We start from the raw sequence: 19,404 nt of genomic DNA on the forward strand, positions 1-19,404 counted from the left end.
CACAGAGTTCCTTATTGATCTTTCCAATGAAGTGCGGCCCATTGTCTGAAGACAAGCGACAGGGGATTCCAAATCATGGTATGATGTCCTTTACTAGTATCTTAACCACCGTACTTGCTTTGTTATTGGTGGTTGGAAAAGCCTCTATCCACCTGCTAAACACATCTACTATCACCAAGCAATATTTGTAACAGCGTACTCGAGGCAGCTCAATAAAGTCCATTTGTAACACTTCAAAAGGCCCTCCCGGAAGTGGAGTCCAGCCTCTTTCGCATTTGATAGATTTTCCGGGGTTTACCTTCTGGCAGGTTGGGCATCGCCTGGCTCTATCCTTTGCTGCCTCCTGCGTGTTAGGGGTCCACCAGGTTGTTAGCAATATCGCACACATTCCCTCCTTGCCCAGACGTGTATCAGTGTGCAGTTTATCGACAAGAAGGGGTAACCATGCATCTGGAGCACATATTTGTCCCGCTGGTGTCTGCCAGAGATGCGATACAGAGTCTTGAACGCAATTGTGGTCGCGCCACAGTCAATCTCAGCCTCAGGGGCGTCCCCCGGGACTGCAAAATGGTAGATATGTCAGGACCATTAGGGGGCCTGCGTGATTAGCAATGCACGCTGTTCTGTGCTCACTTCCTGGGGCCAAGTAGGGACGCCTCTTTTGCTGCCGCGTTGGTGCGGGAGTTACCCTGGGTCACTGAGGAGGCGTCCGTTAAATGGGCAGCGCATTTGATAATTGCCAATTTGGAGGGCAACAGTGTGGCTTTAAGTAAGTTGGAGATATAATCAGAATTGGCAATAGGTTTGCCTGTCGAGCTCTGGAATCCGCGCTGCGCCCAGAGGGACCCGAAGTCATGGGCAACGCCAAAGGCATAGCGGGAGTCCATATATATATTTGCGCTGATTCTGGAGGCTAAAATGCAAGCCCTAGTAAGGGCAAACAATTCCGCCTTCTGGGCCGAAACGGGAGGTTTAAGGGCCGCTGCTTCTAAGGTCTGGGAGGGGGATGTCACAGCGTAGCCAGCCACCCGGTCGCCTGCAGGGGAGATTGAAGAGGATCTGTCCACGAAAAGAGTAAGGTCGGGGTTGGGTACTGCATGGTCAGAAAGGTCAGGTCAGGGGGAGGTAAGAAAGTAGTTAAATTCTATGCAAGAGTGAGGGGGGTTGGTTAAGGGTGTTGGTGGCTCCTGTAAAAAGGATGCTGGATTGATAACAGAGCAATATTCAAAAGTAAGGAGAGGGTTCTGAAGGAGGGCAATCTCGTATCGATTAAGGCGGGCCTGGGTAAGATGTTGGGTACTGTGTGTAGTGAGCAGTGCTGTAATCATGTGGGAGGTATAAACTGTTACTGGCTGCTGAAGGGTGATATTAGCAGTTGCCGTGACCATGCTGTAGACGGCGGGTAATGCTTTAGTACACGGGGGAAAGCCCTGGGCCACTGGGTCCAAGGCTACGGAATAGTAGGCAACCAGATGGCGTTGGTCTCTGTGAGTTTGTGCCAAAATCGCTGTTGCACAGTTCTAAGTGGGACTTGTCGGGTTAATGGAGGCCAGTCATTCCGGGAATCATGATCAGAATTAGAGTTCGGGTCTGGATCATCAGGGTCCTGGGGGTCCGGGGTGGGACCATTGCCCAACAGCCTGTCAGTTGGCGAACCACTGCGTTGCGCTTTGGCCGGGGCGTTGGGACTGGAATTTGGGAGTGCTGTGTGGTCCGTGAGCGAGTTCGGGTAGCAACATAGTCCGAAAATTGTGGGGTACCTGATCCGCCATTAGTAATAGTCCCGGGAAGTATGGAGGATGCCGGGACGGGGCCGTCACGGGGGTTGATGTGGGGGTAGGAGAATAGGGGGGTGGTTTCCAGACCTGACCTGAAGGATTTGGTAGACCGGGTGGGGGAGGGAGTGGGATTCCTGCAGGGGCTTAAGGAACTATTACATCCTCATTGTCGGTTTCTTTGCCGGTGTCAAGTAAAATCTGCAGTCCTGACATATTCAAAGGTGCACCTTTCCGGGTTGATTTAATATTCATAGTCATAGTCATACTTTATTGATCCCAGGGGAAATTGGTTTTCATTACAGTTGCACCATAAATAATAAATAGTAATAGAACCATAAATAGTTAAATAGTAATATGTAAATTATGCCAGTAAATTATGAAATAAGTCCAGGACCAGCCTATTGGCTAGGGTGTCTAACCCTCCAAGGGAGGAGTTGTAAAGTTTGATGGCCACAGGCAGGAATGACTTCCTATGACGCTCTGTGCTGCATCTCGGTGGAATGAGTCTCTGGCTGAATGTACTCCTGTGCCTACCCAGTACATTACCGACGTTAAACTTACTGGCCTATAATTTCCTGGATCACTTTTCGATCCTTTTTTAAACAACCGAACAACATGAGCCACTCTCCAATCCTGCGGCACCTCACCTGTAGACAGCGACATTTTAAATATTTCAGCCAGGGCCCCTGCAATTTCAACACTAGTCTCCTTCAAGGTCCGAGGGAACACCCTGGTCCTAGGGTTGAGGTTCTTAACTGGAAGAAGGCCAAATTTGAAGAAATGAGAAAGGATCTAAAAAGCGTGGATTGGGACAGGTATGTCTCTGGCATGGATGAGATCGGTAGGTGGGAAACCTTCAAAGCAGAAATTTTGAGAGTGCAGAACTTGTATGTTCCTGTCAGGATTAAAGGCAAGGTGAATAGGAATAAGGAACCTTGATTCTCAAGGGATATTGCAACTATGATAAAGAAGAAGAGGGAGTTGTATGACGTGTATAGGAAGCAGGGAGTAAATAAGGTGCTTGAGGAGTATAAGAAGTGCAAGAAAATACTTAAGAAAGAAATCAGGAGGGCTAAAAGAAGACATGAGGTTGCCTTGGCAGTCAAAGTGAAGGATAATCCAAAGAGCTTTTACAAGTATATTAAGAGCAAAAGGATTGTAAGGGATAAAATTGGTCCTCTTGAAGATCAGAGTGGTCGGCTATCTGCGGAACCAAAGGAAATGGGGGAGACCTTAAATAGGTTTTTTGCGTCTGTGTTTACTAAGGAAACTGGCATGAAGTCTATGGAATTAAGGGAAACAAGTAGTGAGATCATGGAAACTGTACAGATCGAAAAGGAGGAGGTCCTTGCTGTCTTGAGGAAAATTAAAGTGGATAAATCCCCGGGACTTGACAGGGTGTTCCCTCGGACCTTGAAGGAGACAAGTGTTGAAATTGCAGGGGCCCTGGCTGAAATATTTAAAATGTCGCTGTCTACAGGTGAGGTGCCGGAGGATTGGAGAGTGGCTCATGTTGTTCCGTTGTTTAAAAAAGGATCGAAAAGTAATCTGGGAAATTATAGGCCAGTAAGTTTAACGTCGGTAGTAGGTAAGTTATTTGAGGGAGTACTAAGAGACAGAATCTACAAGCATTTGGATAGACTGGGACATCAGGGAGAGTCAACATGGCTTTGTGTGTGGTAGGTCATGTTTGACCAATCTATTGGAGTTTTTCGAGGAGGTTACCAGGAGTTACCAGGAAAGTGGATGAAGGGAAGGCAGTGGATACTGTCTACATGGACTTCAGTAAGGCCTTTGACAAGGTCCCACATGGGAGGTTAGTTAGGTAAATTCAGTCACTAGGTATACATGGAGAGGTGGTAAATTGGATTAGACATTGGCTCGATGGAAGAAGCCAGAGAGTGGTGGTAGAGAATTGCTTCTCTGAGTGGAGGCCTGTGACTAGTGGGGTGCCACAGGGATGAGTGCTGGGTCGATTGTTATTTGTCATCTATATCAATGATCTGGATGATAATGTGGTAAATTGGATTAGCAAGTTTGCTGATGATACAAAGATTGGAGGTGTAGTAGACAGTGAGGAAGGTTTTCAGAGCCTGCAGAGGGACTTGGACCAGCTGGGAAAATGGGCTGAAAAATGGCAGATGGAGTTTAATACTGACAAGTGTGAGGTATTGCACGTTGGAAGGACAAACCAACGTAGAACATACAGGGTTAATGGTATGGCACTGAGGAGTGCAGTGGAACAGAGGGATCTGGGAATACAGATACAAAATGCCCTAAAAGTGGCGTCACAGGTAGATAGGGTTGTAAAGAGAGCTTTTGGTACATTGGCCTTTATTAATCAAAGTATTGAGTATAAGAGCTGGAATGTTACGATGAGGTTGTATAAGGCATTGGTGAGGCCGAATCTGGAGTATTGTGTTCAGTTTTGGTCACCAAATTACAGGAAGGATATAAATAAGGTTGAAAGAGTGCAGAGAAGGTTTACAAGGATGTTGCCAGGACTTGAGAAACTCAGTTACAGAGAAAGGTTGAATAGGTTGGGACTTTATTCCCTGGAGCGTAGAAGAATGAGGGGAGATTTGCTAGAGGTATATAAAATTACGATGGGTATAGATAGAGTGAATGCAAGCAGGCTTTTTCCACTGAGGCAAGGGGAGAGAAAAACCAGAGGACATGGGTTTAGGGTGAGGGGGGAGAAGTTTAAAGGGAACATTAGTGGGGGCTTCTTCACACAGAGAGTGGTGGGAGTATGGAATGAGCTGCCAGACAAGGTGGTAAATGCGGGTTCTTTTTTTAACATTTAAGAATAAATTGGACAGATACATGGATGGGAGGTGTATGGAGGGATATGGTCCGTGTGCAGGTCAGTGGGACTAGGCAGAAAATGGTTTGGCACAGCCAAGAAGGGCCAAAAAGGCCTGTTTCTGTGCTGTAGTTTCTATGGTTTCTATTATGTAGTGGATGGGAAACATTGACCAAGATGGCATGCAACTTAGACAGCATCCTCATTTCAGACACCACTATGAGAGAGTCCAGTTCCATCCCCACAACATCACTGGCCTTATGGATGAGTTAGTTGATTCTGTTGGTGTCTGCTACCCTCAGCCTGCTGCCCCAGCACACAACAGCGAACATGATAGCACTGGCCACCACAGACTCGTAGCACATCCTCAGCATCGTCTGGCAGATGTTAAAGGACCTCAGACTCCTCAGGAAATAGAGACGGCTCTGACCCTTCTTGTAGACAGCCTTGGTGTTCTTTGACCAGTCCAGTTTATTGTCAATTCGTATCCCCAGGTATTTGTAATCCTCCACCATGTCCACACTGACCCCCTGGATAGAAACGGGGTTACCGGTACCTTAGCTCTCCTCAGGTCTACCACCAGCTCCTTAGTCTTTTTCACATTTGTTGTTGTTTATCAAATAATTCACATAAGGCCTTTAAAACCACATATGCTTGGACCTGGCCCTGATCATCGGTAATAGGGATGTTTCGTTTTTTGGTATTTTCTTCCCAGGATGTCTGTCTGGAACGCTCATTTAATCTGTCCGCTACTTTTACCCACTTCGTAATCAAATCTTTCCGTAATTGAGAGCAATTTTGCTTCTAGACTTCAGTCTCTGCTTTTTCGCATTTGTCTAGGTCCCAAGTTCCCCCCAACGGCCAATTCCCCCCCCCCACCAATCTTTTATTTAAGCGTGCACTAAGACATCTTAGATTCTTTTCTAGCTCCGGATTCTCCTTACACATCTTTCCGAGTGGGGTGGTAATATCCCCCTTATCCAAAGTTGACCCATGTTTATCACTTTACTCCCGCATCCACTTCAAGGTCCTGACCTTCGCGTGGGGGATTTCCCCTTTTGACAACTGGTCTAAGGCTGGATGCAGTTTCAGTGAAATATCACCCGCCCCTCCCTGATTCTTTTATTGCAGTACTCACGTGCCAGGCGACCCCAACTCAGTCACTCGTAGAAGAGCGAGATTTCCACTAGTTCACAAGTGTACCCCAAAATGTTTTTACAGCATCCAGATGGACTGCAGGGGAGAGCCACTTCTCCTGTGTTTGGCCAAAGGTCTGCTCTGCCCTGTGCTGATCAATTTAATCTACACGCCCCAATCCCTCCTACGCCAATTAAATGGTTACCAGCTTCAAAATGTAATAGGTTACTGCCACTAACTCACTGACCAATTTGCTGTAACACACTCAAAGAAAAATGTAATAGATCACTACCAATGATCTGCTGCCCAATTTATTAGCACTGGCAGGCTTTAATACTCACAATACTTTGTCGGGGATTCTAACCCCTCATTGAGGTCCCGGACCTCCAAAACAAATCCTGCGCGTCGGCCCCTGGCCTCGGAGTCCCCGACTCCCCGTTTTTCGGACACTATCTCTCATACGGATTCTCTTATCAGAAATCAATCAACGTTAAAACCACTTACCCTCGTGGCCTCTACCGACTGTGGTCCGTGGAGTCTGCTGAGCAGTTCAGCAGGAACCCTGAGGGGAACAAGCAATCAAAGGAGATCACGAGTGGACCGGGGGAAAGTCACCCCGTGGGCCCGTCCTTCTCAGCGGCGTCCAGTGCTTGGCTAGTTCACCAGGGTCGCTGGAGGCCCCCGTTGGGACTCCTGGCTGGCTCACCAAATTGTCCTTACCGATTCGTTATTCAGTCGGAGAAAACACTCAGAGGCCACGTTTTCACTTGATCAATTCTTTATTTAATTTGATCAGCGGAGAGGTAACCACTATACGGATCTACAGCATCTGGCAATCAACTCTGCCTAGCACGAGTACAAGGTTACATTTATATCCAGAAAACAGGTTTCAGTTAGCACCTGCTTCCCCTGTCCATGCTTGTGATGGTTTGTGGTTAGCAATTTCGTCATGGTCACAATAGCTTCACGTGCAGAGGTACAGGTCAGTAAGCACCTCTATTCTAAGAAATGAGCATGCGGTTGCCACATCCTAACCGTGCCCGGTTCTGTTGTCTTGTTCCCGCCCCTGCTATATTTTCCAGGTCACATACACCATTGAACCCTTCCTATCCCGTACTCTAACCCCCTTTCCACTTACACAGTAGGTGATAGGCCGGTCGTTTGATGGTGATGCTCCTTTGTGAGAATCCTTCATTGAGTAAAGTCCTTCCTTGAGTTAGCCAGTCAGGGTGGGAGCCTGCTTCAAGCAGCTGGTTCATTTGAGTGACCGGCCGTGTATGTATTGCTGTTAGTTTCTTCAGCAATAGGTATGGATAATGTCAGGCCCTGGTGATGTTCAGTTCTTCATAGTTAATACGCATTGTTGGACATCTACTGCTGTGAAGGTAACTGGTTCTTCCTTTGGGAGATTGTAGAGGCTCGCTTGTAGGGCTTTCAGCCATTGGGCACTGGCATTATGTGATGCTTCTTTCTCCCATATTCTCTTCCAGTACTCAGTTGCTGTTTTGATTGGTTCAGTTACTGGCATGTTGTTGCTCTAGTGCAAATACTTTTCTTGGTTCTTTGGAAATGAATGTGTTTATTCGCTTGGCCCCTGTGTCTTTAGTATACTCTGTAGTCTTGTAGCCAGAGCTGTTAACCATTGCTTGGCAGCTGCCAGGGCTTCGGCTATGGACGTATCTCTGTACTTCCTTAGTAGCTTCTTTGGTCTTACCACCCTTCTGCAGCTCAGTTAGTCTGCTGATCTCTACCCTTGTGGTTTTCATTGTGGCTTCCAGTTGTCATCTGAAGCGTTGGAGGGAAGGCATGTTATAGCAGTACTCTCCGCTACATTTCATTTTTTAGCCCAGCATTTCACGGAATGCTACCGCCAATGCATATATCAGGTTGTTGGTCACAGTTATGTTGGAGGCTGTAAAAGTGCTTCATTGGATGTTTCTAGCATGCTACGTGATGGAATTTTATCACTAATTCTGGGGAGCTGATTTTGTTGATTGACAGTCCCCAGTTTAGCTACTATCATCTCTGATTGCAGCAGCCAGCGTAGATATGTCCCGAGGTGAGGATTGAACTTTCATTTCCCATGTGCAAGGTGATGCTATTAACTTTGTGCCGTTTGTGAGTTGTGGAGGTGGGGTTGGAACTTGTATTTCCCGATCTGCTCAATTCTGTGGTGACGTTGCAGTGGTGCATTGTGATTGTACGTCTTCCAATTCAAGATCTAATAACAATCCTCTGTTGACAATGTTTGATTGCTGGGTAACCAGTTGTTTTTTTGGTGAATGTGGGCGATGGTCTTCATTGTTGCCAGAGTCCCTGCCTGTGCTTGATGTATCCTTTCATTTGGGTTACCGTTGAAGTCGCATTCTGTTAATTCCACTTTCTCCAGTCTCATCCATTTATGGTTTGTTCGGTAGCCAATTTCTCGCCAGTGGTTCCAATTCCCCAACCATTGGCGCAGACCATAAGACCATAACCGTAAGACAATAAGACAAAGGAGCAGAAGTCGGTCATTCGGCCCATCAAGTCTGCTCCGCCATTTCATCATGAGCTGATCCATTCTCCCATTTAGTCCCACTCCCCCACCTTCTCACCATAACCTTTCATGCCCTGGCTACTCAGATACCTATCAATCTCTGCCTTAAATACACCCAATGACTTGGCCTCCACTGCTGCCCGTGGCAACAAATTCCATAGATTCACCACCCTCTGGCTAAAAAAATTTCTTGGCATCTCTGTTCTGAATGGGCGCCCTTCAATTCTTAAAGTCATGCTCTCTCGTACTAGACTCCCCCATCATGGGAAACAACTTTGCCACATCCACTCTGTCCACGCCTTTCAACATTCAAAATGTTTCCATGAGGTCTCTCCTCATTCTTCTAAACTCCAAGGAATACTGTCCAAGAGTGGACAAACGTTCCTCTTATGTTAACCCTCTCAATCCCGGAATCATTCTAGTGAATCTTCTCTGTACCCTCTCCAACATCAGCACATCCTTTCTTAAATAAGGAGACCAAAACTGCCCACAGTACTCCAAGTGAGGTCTCACCAGCGCCTTATAGAGCCTCAACATCACATCCCTGCTCCTATACTCTATTCCTCTAGAAATGAGTGCCAACATTGCATTCACCTTCTTCATCACCGACTCAACCTGGAGGTTAACCTTGAGGGTATCCTGTATGAGGTCTCCCAAGTCCCATTGCATCTCAGAACTTTGAATTTTCTCCCAATTTAAATAATAGTCTGCCCGTTTATTTCTTCTGCCAAAGTGCATAACCATACACTTTCCAACATTGTATTTCATTTGCTACTTCTTTGCCCATTCTTCCAATCTATCCAAGTCTCTCTGCAGACCCTCTGTTTCCTCAGCACTACCGGCCCCTCCACCTATCTTCGTATCATCAGCAAACTTAGCCACAAAGCCATCTATTCCATAATCCAAATTGTTGATGTACAATGTAAAAAGAAGCGGCCCCAACACGGACCCCTGTGGAACACCACTGGTAACTGGCAGCCAACCAGAATAGGATCCCTTTATTCCCACTGTCTGTTTCCTGCCAATCAGCCAACGCTCTATCCACGTATGTAACTCTCCCATAATTCCATGGGCTCTTATCTTGTTAAGTAGCCTCGTGTGTGGCACCTTGTCAAAGGTCTTCTGAAAACCCAAATATACAACATCCACTGCATCTCCCTTGTCTAGCCTACTTGTAATTTCCTCAAAAAATTGTAATAGGTTTGTCAGGCAGGATTTTCCTTTAAGGAATCCATGCTGAGTTCTGCCTATCTTGTCATATGCCTCCAGGTACTCTGTAACCTCATCCTTGACAATCGACTCCAACAACTTCCCAACCACCGATGTCAATCTAACAGGTCTATAATTTCCTTTTTGCTTCCTTGCCCCCTTCTTAAATAGTGGAGTGACATTTGCAATCTTCCAGTCCTCCGGAACCATGCCAGGATCTATTGACTTTTGAAAGATCATCGCTAATGCCTCCGCAATCTCCACAGCTACTTCCTTCAGAACACAAGGGTGCATTCTATCTAGTCCGGGAGATTTATCTACCTTTAGACTATTCAGCTTCCTGAGTACTTTCTCTGTCGTAATTGTGACTGCAAACACTTCTCTTCCCTGCCGCCCTTGAGTGTCCGGTATACTGCTGGTGTCTTCCTCAGTGAAGACTGATGCAAATAACTCGTTCAGTTCCTCTGCCATCTCCTTATCTCCCATTATAATTTCTCCAGCATCATTTTCTATCGGTCCTATATCTACTCTTGCCTGTCTTTTACTCTTTATATACTTGAAAAAGCTTTTAGTATCCTCTTTGATATTATTTGCTTGCTTCCTTTCATAGTTAATCATTTCCCTCTTAATGACCTTCTTCGTTTTCTTTCGTATGCTTTTAAAAATTTCCCAATCCTCTGTCTTCCCACTAATTTTTGCTTCCTTGTATGCCCTCTCCTTTGGTTTAACTTTGGCTTTGACTTCTCTTGTCAGCCACGGTTGCATCCTTTTTCCACTCGAAAATTTCTTCTTTTTTGGAATATACCTGTCTTGCACCTTCCTCACTTCTCGCATAAACTCCAGCCATTGCTGCTTTGCCGTCCTTTCCGCCAGTGTCCCTTTCCAGTCAACTTTGGTCAGTTCCTCTCTCATGCCACTGTAATTTCCTTTACTCCACTGAAATACCAACATTTCACTGGTAGAGGGAAGGATGAATTCAATTAAACACCAGCAAATTCTGGAAGCAAACATCACACCGTCTTTTAAAAAAAAGCGCTGAAGATGAAAAGAGGATGGCTTCTACAACAGGATAATGATCCTAAACATGCCTCAAAATCCACAATGGACTACCTCAAGCGGGGCAAGCTGAAGGTTTTGCCATGGCCCTCAGTCCCCTGACCTAAACATCATCGGAAATCTGTGGATAGACCTCAAAAGAACAGTGCATGCAAGACGGCCCAAGAATCTCACAGAACTAGAAGCCTTTTGCAAGGACGAATGGGCGTAAATCCCCCAAACAAGAATTGAAAGACTCCTAGCTGGCCACAGAAAGCGTTTACAAGCTGTGATACTTGCCAAAGGGGGTGTTACTAAGTACTGACCATGCAGGGTGCCCAAACTTTTGCTTTGGGCCCTTTTCCTTTTTTGTTATTTTGAAACTGCAAAAGATGGAAATAAAAAAGTAATCTTGCTTAAAATATTAAAGAAATGTGTCATCTTTAACTTTAAGCCTTTTGGAAATCAAGTCATCTTTTACTTGCTTAGCTATTCACAGTAACAGAAATTTTGACCAGGGGTGCCCGAACTTTTGCATGCCACTGTGTGTAGGAAGAAAATTCAAACATCAGAGACACAGAGAGACTTAGAGTCCTTGTGCAGGACTCAAGGTTAATTTACAGTTGAAGTCTGTGGTAAAGAAGGTAAATGATATGTAGGCATTTATTTCAAGAGGAATAGAATATAAAAGCAATGAGATAAAGCCTCAACATTATAAGACACTAGTCAGACTGCACATGGAGTATTGCCAACAGGTTTGGGCCCCATATCTGAGGAAGGGTGTGTTGTCATTGGAGAGAGTCCAGAGGAGGTTCTCAAGGATGATTCCAGGAATGAAGGGATTAACGTGTGAGGAGTGTTTGGCATCTTTGGGCCTGTACTCACTGGAGTTTAGAAGAATACCGGGGGGGTGGGGTGGGGGATCTCATTGAGATCTACCAAATGTTGAAAGGTCTAGATAAGGTGGATGTGGAGAGGACATTTCTTCTGGTGGGGATATCCAAAACTAGAGGGCACAGCCTCAACATTGAGGGGCACCCGTTTAGATCTAAGGTAAGGAGAATTTTTTTAAGGCAAAAAGTGGTGAATTTTTGGAGTGCTCTGCCACAGACTCCGGTGGAAGCCAAGCCTATGGGTATATTTAAAGTGGAACTTGATAGTTTCCTGATTGGTCAGGGCATCAAAGGATGTGGTAAGAAGGCGGGTGTAAGGGGTTGAGTGAGTTCAGGAATCAGCTATAATGGAATGACGGAGCAGACTCAATGGGCTGAATGACCTAATTCTGCTCCTCTGTCTTGTGGTCTTCTTGCTCTCGTCACTCTCATCCGGAGGTTTTTGTGGGCAGATAAATATAATTTTGTGTTTATGTGTGTGCGTGTGAGCAAAAATTGAAATAAAAAAAGTGGTGAGGTAGTGTTCATGGATTCATTACCCATTCAGAAATCGGTTGGCAGAGGGGAAGAAGCTGTTCCTGAATCAATGAGTGTGTGCCTTCAGGCTTCTGTACTTCCTTCCTAATGGTAACAATGGGAACACCGCATGACCTGGGTGATGGGGGTCCTTAATGATGGTTGCCACCTTTTTGAGGCATTGCCCCATGACGATCTCCTGGATACTACAGAAGCTAGTGCTCATGATGGAGCTGACTAAGTTTACATCTCTCTGCAGCTTACTTCATTCCTGTGCAGTAGCTCCCCCATACCAGGCAGTGATGCAGCCAATTAGAATGCTCTCCATGGTACACCTGTTGAAATTTTTAAGTGTCTTTGGAAACATGACAAATTTTCTCAACTTCCTCATGAAATATAGCTGCTGTCTTGTCTTCTTTCTAACTGCATCGATATATTGGATCCAGATTGGCTCCTCAGAAATATTGACACCCAGGAACTTGAAATCGCTCACCCTTTCTACCTCTGATTCCTCTGAGGACGGGTGCGTGTCCCTCATCTTGCCCTTTCTGAAGTCCACAGTCATTTCTTTTCTACAGTTCACCTTCATGTCCCAAAGCACTGTATCTATAACAGTATGACGAGGTGGTTCAACACCATCTTTCCAAAAGCCATTGGAAATTCGTAATATCCACATCCTGAAGAATGGATTTTATAAATAAAATATTCTCACATATTTTTCTTGGGTATTGAATATCATAATGGTTATTTACAACATTTGTTGAACTTCAGCACAGTCTTTTCATCTTGGCTTTAATTGGAAGAGAGCATTTTTGCTGTTCATTGCTAAGGTCAAATGATGGTCCTGGCAAAATCTCTTTCAGCTGACAGAACGCATGAGCTGTGAAGAAGCACATCAGCATAAGATGAAAGCACTTCGGGTGGAAGTATAATATTTTTCATGTAGTTCTTTTAATTCACTCCACAACATGATGATGAAAATGGAAAAACAATATTTCTGTGCTTTTCGATATAGGTGACAAACAGCATGTTTGGTGCTGCAAGAAAGAAGTTTGTAGAGGGCGTGGAGAGTGATTACCATGATGAAAGTCTGTATTACAGCCAGTCTTCAATGTTCCCTCATCGAACAGAAAAAGATGTAAGTAAATGTTATTACACCTAGAATTAAATGCTTGCAGCAAGCATGTCCTGTAAAATATATTTTAATTAAGCTTACTACAAGAGTGCTCTTAAATGATCACTTTTCCACATGGTACCTAGTGCTATTTTTGATTTTGTCTCAAGCAGCTGCATATTTTACAATGCACGTAGTATAGTAGTTATAAGGAATTACCAGTAAATGTAAATGGCCTTCATGATGGAAAATTTTTAAATGGTTCTAGATTTGCTGTACTCAGTATACATCTGTTACTTGACTTGGAGTGCACCTAGTTATTGATTTATAATATGCAGTCGTAATCCAATTTCTGTTCTTCTTCCTGAGGTATTCCTCATGAAATCTTCTCTTGCATCTCTCTTATTTTCCTCAAAGCAATTCTTAAGTACTGTTTGCACACCTACCATTTCAATGACCAAAGAGAACATGAATTTGTGGATATTGAGTAATCCATTTGAATGTTTTGAGGAAGCATGATGAATGTAATTTAAATGTCTGGAGGCATTTTACAGCACAAATGATTAAAAATAGGACATGGAATTGGGAAATAGGAAACTAAGTGGTAAGTATGCCATTCTATTGGTGGTGAGGTCCAATAAATGGCTTCTGTACAATGGTGTTGATCTTTGATCATGAATAGTGAGGGCATAGTGGCACAACCTGTACAGCATCTGCAACATAGCTCCGGTGACTATGGTTTAACTTTTAACATTGGTGCTGTCTATGTGGATTTTACATGTAGCAGGTAGTGATTTGAAATTACCTTGTCTGCCTGTGATAGCTTTGTTAGAAGTGACTAATGGACATCCTGGTGATGATAAGGTTCTGCCATCACACTGAGACAATGTGTTATGTGGCACTGCTGGTGTCCTGGATGAGACAAATTTCTGATAGTTCAAAACCACTGCATCCCTGAGGCATTGTTGATCATTAGCAGGAGAAATCAGTTTGTAACTTTACGGCCAGCATTTCCCCGTTCTCCCTTGTAATCATGCCGGGGATCAATCTAGTTCAATGAAGTGTGCAGAAAGACATGCATAGAGCAGCATCAGGTATTGTTAAAAATGATGAGGGGCCAACTTAGTGGAACTATTATATAAGACTGCATGTGTTCTGCAAAGTGGAACAAAACATGCCATAAAGATAAGTAAATGATCTCAAAACCAGCAATTGAGATTAACACTCTGCACTGTAATTGCATCTGATGCTGAATGGCAATGGATAAATAAACAGCTTATAGCAGGAGAAGGCGGCTCTAAGAGTGTCCTTATCCTCATTGATGGTGGGCTTCAGCACGTCATTGTCATTGTTATGTGCCATGTCGTCTGATGTGGGTGATCATGGTCTTTCCATGACCACGATTGTTCTTGGCAAATTCTTCTACAGAAGTGGTTTGCCATTGCCGCCTTCTGGGCAGTGTCTTTACTAGACAGGTGACCCCAAGCCATTATTAATACTCTTCAGGGATTGTCTGCCTGGCATCAGTGGTTGCGTAACTAGGACTTGTGATATGCACCAGCCGTCATATGATCATCCAACACCTGCTCCCTTGGATCCACATAACCCTGATCAGGGGTGGGGGGTTGGTTAAGCAGGTGCTACATCTTGAGGATTAGCAGAGGGAAGTAGCGACTCACGGGAGTTCCTTGGGTGACTATCTGAGGCCACTCTTGCTTTTCTTCCATCATAAGATCAGAAATAGGAACATTTGGTGATAATTGCTTAATGTTCAATTCTGTTCATAACTCATCATTAACTGATCAGCCTTTGCCTGGATGCAGCTCTGGATTTCTGAGCAGCATGTAGCAGAAGTGAAAGGCAATGGTCATCTTCAGTAAATGAGAGCCCAACCCCCTAATCCTTGACATTCAGTGCCACTGCAGTCATAAGTTCCTCTGAAAATGAAATTGTTGGGATCACAACTGAGGCTGAGGGCCTGATCTGACTGCTTCCAGTCGTCGTGTCTGTGGGCTCTGTGATGCTTTACTCCGCGATATGATGAACCGAGGCTGAGGCTGTGCCTGTGCCTATGGACTCACATTCATTCTAAATGTTACTTGCTTACTTTTGTTGTTTGCATGATTGTTTTCTTTTCCTCTGCGCATTAGGTGTTTGTTAGTCTTTTTTTATGGGTTCTTTTGGCTGCCTGTAAGGAGACGAATCTCAAAGTTGTATATCGTGTACATACTTTGATAATAAATGTACTTAGAACAATTGACCAGGATCTCAACTGGATTTACTACATAAATTCCATGGCTGCGAAGGCAGGGCAGACACTGGGGAAGTGACTCATTTCCTAATACCTCAAAACTTTTCTTCGGAATACAAGACACAATTCAGGAACATAATGGACTAATCTCTACTTGTCTATATACATCGAGTGCCATCAACTCTTATGGAGCTTAGCACTATCCATGACAAGGTAACACGATTGATACCCCATTAAACACCATAATCATTTGTTTCTACTACCACTAAGATATCTAATACTGTTAGCCATGCATTTAGGGTGAAAAGAAAGTAAGTTCAAAGAAGATATGCAGGCAGAATTTTTACATGGAGAATAGTGGGTGTCTGGAATGCGCTGTCAAGGATAGTAGTGGTAGCTCCTAGATAGGCATATGATCCATAAGACATAGGAGCACAATTAGGCCATTTGGTCCTTCGAGTCTGCTCCACCATTCAATCATGGCTGATCCTTTTTTACCCCTCCTCCTCAGCCCCACAATTTTTCCCTCAGTGCCTGCAAAACAAAAAGGCTTGTCCTTGCCTCCAGGAAGAGGGGTAATATTCATGATCCTGTTTACATTAACTATTTTGAGGTCAAGGGGGTTGAGAGTTTCAAGTTCCTAGGAGTGAATATCACCTATAGCCTGCTCTGATCCAACCACGTTGACCCCATGATCAGACAGACAGACAGACAGACACACACACACACACACACACACACACACACACACACACACACTTTGTCTGTCTGTCTCTCTCTCTCTCTCTCTCTCTCTGTCATATTCATAGCTAAAGAATATTGTAATTGGGTTGGTCATTTATTCTCTTGGGACAGTTCCATTAGCCTGTTGGATCCTGGATGATCAGTCAATTTACTTACTATTACTTTATAATAGGCTTGCATATCAACGATGTAAATAGCTCGAACACCACATCCATGGTTGACCTGGCCAACACAGGCCTCGTATCTGCATCACTTGATACTTTGATGTTAGAAAAATCATCAAAGGGGAGTTTCAAATTTTCCCTGCCTTTTGCATGAGAAAAGAAACATACCCTGATTTAATTTCAAAATGACCTCACACTAATCTTGCCTTCTCACTCTGTATGTTCCCACAAGTAAAAATAATTCATTTGTGTCTCCCATTGCATAGTTTTATCATTTGAAATTCATCATTAAATCTCTGGTATATTTCTGGGTGAACCTGTGTTGTATTATATCCAAGATGGGTATTGATTTCTTGAGTTGTAGTTGGACCTCAGTTGCTGGAAAACCAAACCAAAAACACAAAAGGGTGGAGATGCTCAGCAGTCCAGTGGCAGCAGTGACCCTTCATCGGGAAGCAAAAGAACTAATGAAGACTCCTTGACCCAAAACGACAACCCTACTTCTTTCCCCATTGACGCTGATTGATCTAATGAGTGCTTCTAGTATCCTAGTTTGTTAAAAACGTTTTTGGTACCCAAAATTGAAGACAATAATCCACATAGACTCTGACCAAGTCAGTTTCACTTTTCTATCCTATCCCCTTTGAGGAAAGAAAATTAGCATTTAAAATATTTACACATCTTTTACAGATACCACCTAATCTTTAGAGTAGTATTTGTAATAATGCAGAAACTCAGCTAATTTAGAATAACTGTTACATTGATTGATATTATGAGTGCTGAATATTTTATTACTAAAGTACACTATAGTCTTATGAAGGTCGGAAGCCTAATTTCTACAATTGGGAGGTCACCAAGGTCAATTGTTGATTGATAATGGAATTATCTTGCCTGGAGTACTCCTGCCATTTTCAGATTGAAGCTGGGACATACCTTAAAGTTATTTTTTTATCAGTAGAAAAGTGAGGTTTCTGAAGTGCCCTTAATTTTTACATTCAGTTATATTTTTATGAAGTAGTTACTTCGTGGTGTATCATTGTGTCTGACTATTTTTGCTAGTACCTAAATTGACATTTCCTTTTTGAATGCTCTTACCTATTACACTGGTCAATTTTTAAAGCCTTTTATTATAAGACCGTAAGATATAGGAGCAGAATTAGATCATTTGGCCCATCGAGTCTCCTCCAGCATTTCATCATTGCTGATCCATTTTCCCTCTCGGCCCTTATTGTTTTTCAGTTTATTATTGGAAAACAATGGAATCAACGAGCTGTACAGTATCAGGACAGACCATTTAGCCTGGCCATCCATGCTGACTGAGATGCTCTTCCTTGCTATTCCCCATTTTTCTGCACTGGGTCTCTCTAATTCTTCCCATCCATGCACCTGTCCTGTACTGTAAATGTGCCTACTCTGGCAGATACAATACACTTCTTTCATCTTAAACCTGTGCTTTCTAATTTTAGACTTTCTATCTTGGACAAAACACTATTGACTCTCCTTATGTCCTTCATAATTTTAATAAATCGTTGTAAGATTACACTCAGCCTCCTGTGCTTCAGTGAGAATAGTTCCAGCCTATCCAATTTCACATTTTCATAGAAGTCCTGTATTCCAGTCAACATCCTGGTGCACTCTTTCAAACACTGCCACATCCTTTCTGTTGTGTGGTAAGCGGACTTGCACTCAGTATTCAGGTTGTGATCTAACCAATGTCTTCAACAGCTGCAACGTGATATCCCAGGAGGATGAAAGGATGTTACTTAGGTTACAACTCCACCAATCTTGTGTCTTGTGTTATCAACAAATTTATCAGACCCCCTTATGTTCTCATCCATAAAGGTCTTGTACTGATCCCTGTAGTACACCATTGGTTACAAATTTATGGTCAGGAAATCTGTCTCATGTCACCAAGCCAGTTTACATCCAGTTTGCCAAAACATCCTGAATCCCATGAGCCCCAACTTTTTCAACCAGCCTACCATGTAGGATCTTGTCAAAAACCTTACTAAAGTCTATGTGTTGCCTTCATCACTTTTTTTAAAATCTCAAAAAAAAACTCAGATTTGTGAGGTAAGATTTCCGTGCACAAAACTTTGCTGACTCCCTAATATGTCACTGCTTCTCACTAATCAGAAATCCATTCCCTAAGATTTTTCGTGACTACTCACCAACCTGTAGCCTCCCGGCTATTCACTACCACTGTTTTTGAATATGGGGAAAAACATTATGTGCCCTCTAGTCTTCATGGCTAAAGATGATGCAGAAATCTCTGTGAGAGCCCCAGCTTCACTTAACACCCTGGAAAAGATTTTATTAGGCTCTTGGGATTTGTCCACCTTAATGTGCCTTAATATATCTCTTAAAACTTTCTCTTTCCTGATACACACACGTTCCAGATTAGCAGTGTACAGGAGAGTACTTATTACATGAATACTGAAGCAAAGTATTAATTCAGATTGCCACACCTATTCCCTGGATGCACATAAGGATGTCTCTTTTGGTGCCTGGGGGGCATAACTCTTTTTCTAACTACCATCTTGATTCTAATATATTTATGGAATGTTTTGGAATTCTCTAGTTTTGTTGGCTAGGGCCATTTCTCCCCCACCCCCTCCTAATTTTTACCCTCTTAACTGCTGACTTAAGTTCTTTCCTAATCCTCCATAAACCTCAAAAGACTTGCTTGATATCAGTTTTCCACTTCTCACACATCAAATCTACATATTCCTCTGTTACCTAATGTTCCCTAATTTTGACATCTTTGCTTTTTATAGGGACATTCTGACTTGTGAAGTCTTATTAATTTGCTTTTCAATGCATCCCGCACTACTGGATGTTGTCTCTTACTTAGATGACAGCCCTTCATGATCTCGTGCCACTGTTGATATTAGAATTTCTCTGGAGTGGATAAATGAAGAGACTATTGCATTGGGACGTGGGTGTCTTGAGGGAGGATATGGGCGAATGACCGATGGGCTAAAGTAACCCAGATGTTTTGGGGTGCTGAGGATATGAACTGAAGAGCAGTGGCAATCAGTAGTATTAGATTATTTAAAGAAGGCCAGCTGTGTGGAGGAGGGAGACTGAGGCAATGACTACACTGGGGTTGGGCAAAAGCAGATCTCAAAGCAATCAGCATTAACATTTGAGGCCTGTAGTATAGGATGCTGCTCTTTTGCCATGCCTGTAAAGATATTCTTCCCCCCCCCCGCCCCCCA

General features: G+C 43.7%; 1 protein-coding gene across 6 annotated transcripts in view; it reads left to right on the forward strand.

Moving 5' to 3' along the window:
- cnot2 (CCR4-NOT transcription complex, subunit 2) overlaps positions 1–19,404 on the forward strand; it is a 188,197-nt gene that overhangs the window by 67,629 nt on the left and 101,164 nt on the right. For all 6 annotated transcript variants that reach the window (XR_010019158.1, XM_063057706.1, XM_063057702.1 and 3 more), the window contains exon 2: positions 12,926–13,048. Coding sequence is in view for 5 of the 6 variants with exons in the window: in XM_063057706.1 (XP_062913776.1) it covers positions 12,938–13,048 (111 nt within the window). In the remaining variant the exon portion in view is untranslated. The remainder of the gene's footprint in view (positions 1–12,925; positions 13,049–19,404) is intronic.

This window comes from Mobula hypostoma, chromosome 9 (genome assembly GCF_963921235.1).
Source record: "Mobula hypostoma chromosome 9, sMobHyp1.1, whole genome shotgun sequence".
NCBI lineage: Eukaryota > Metazoa > Chordata > Chondrichthyes > Myliobatiformes > Myliobatidae > Mobula > Mobula hypostoma.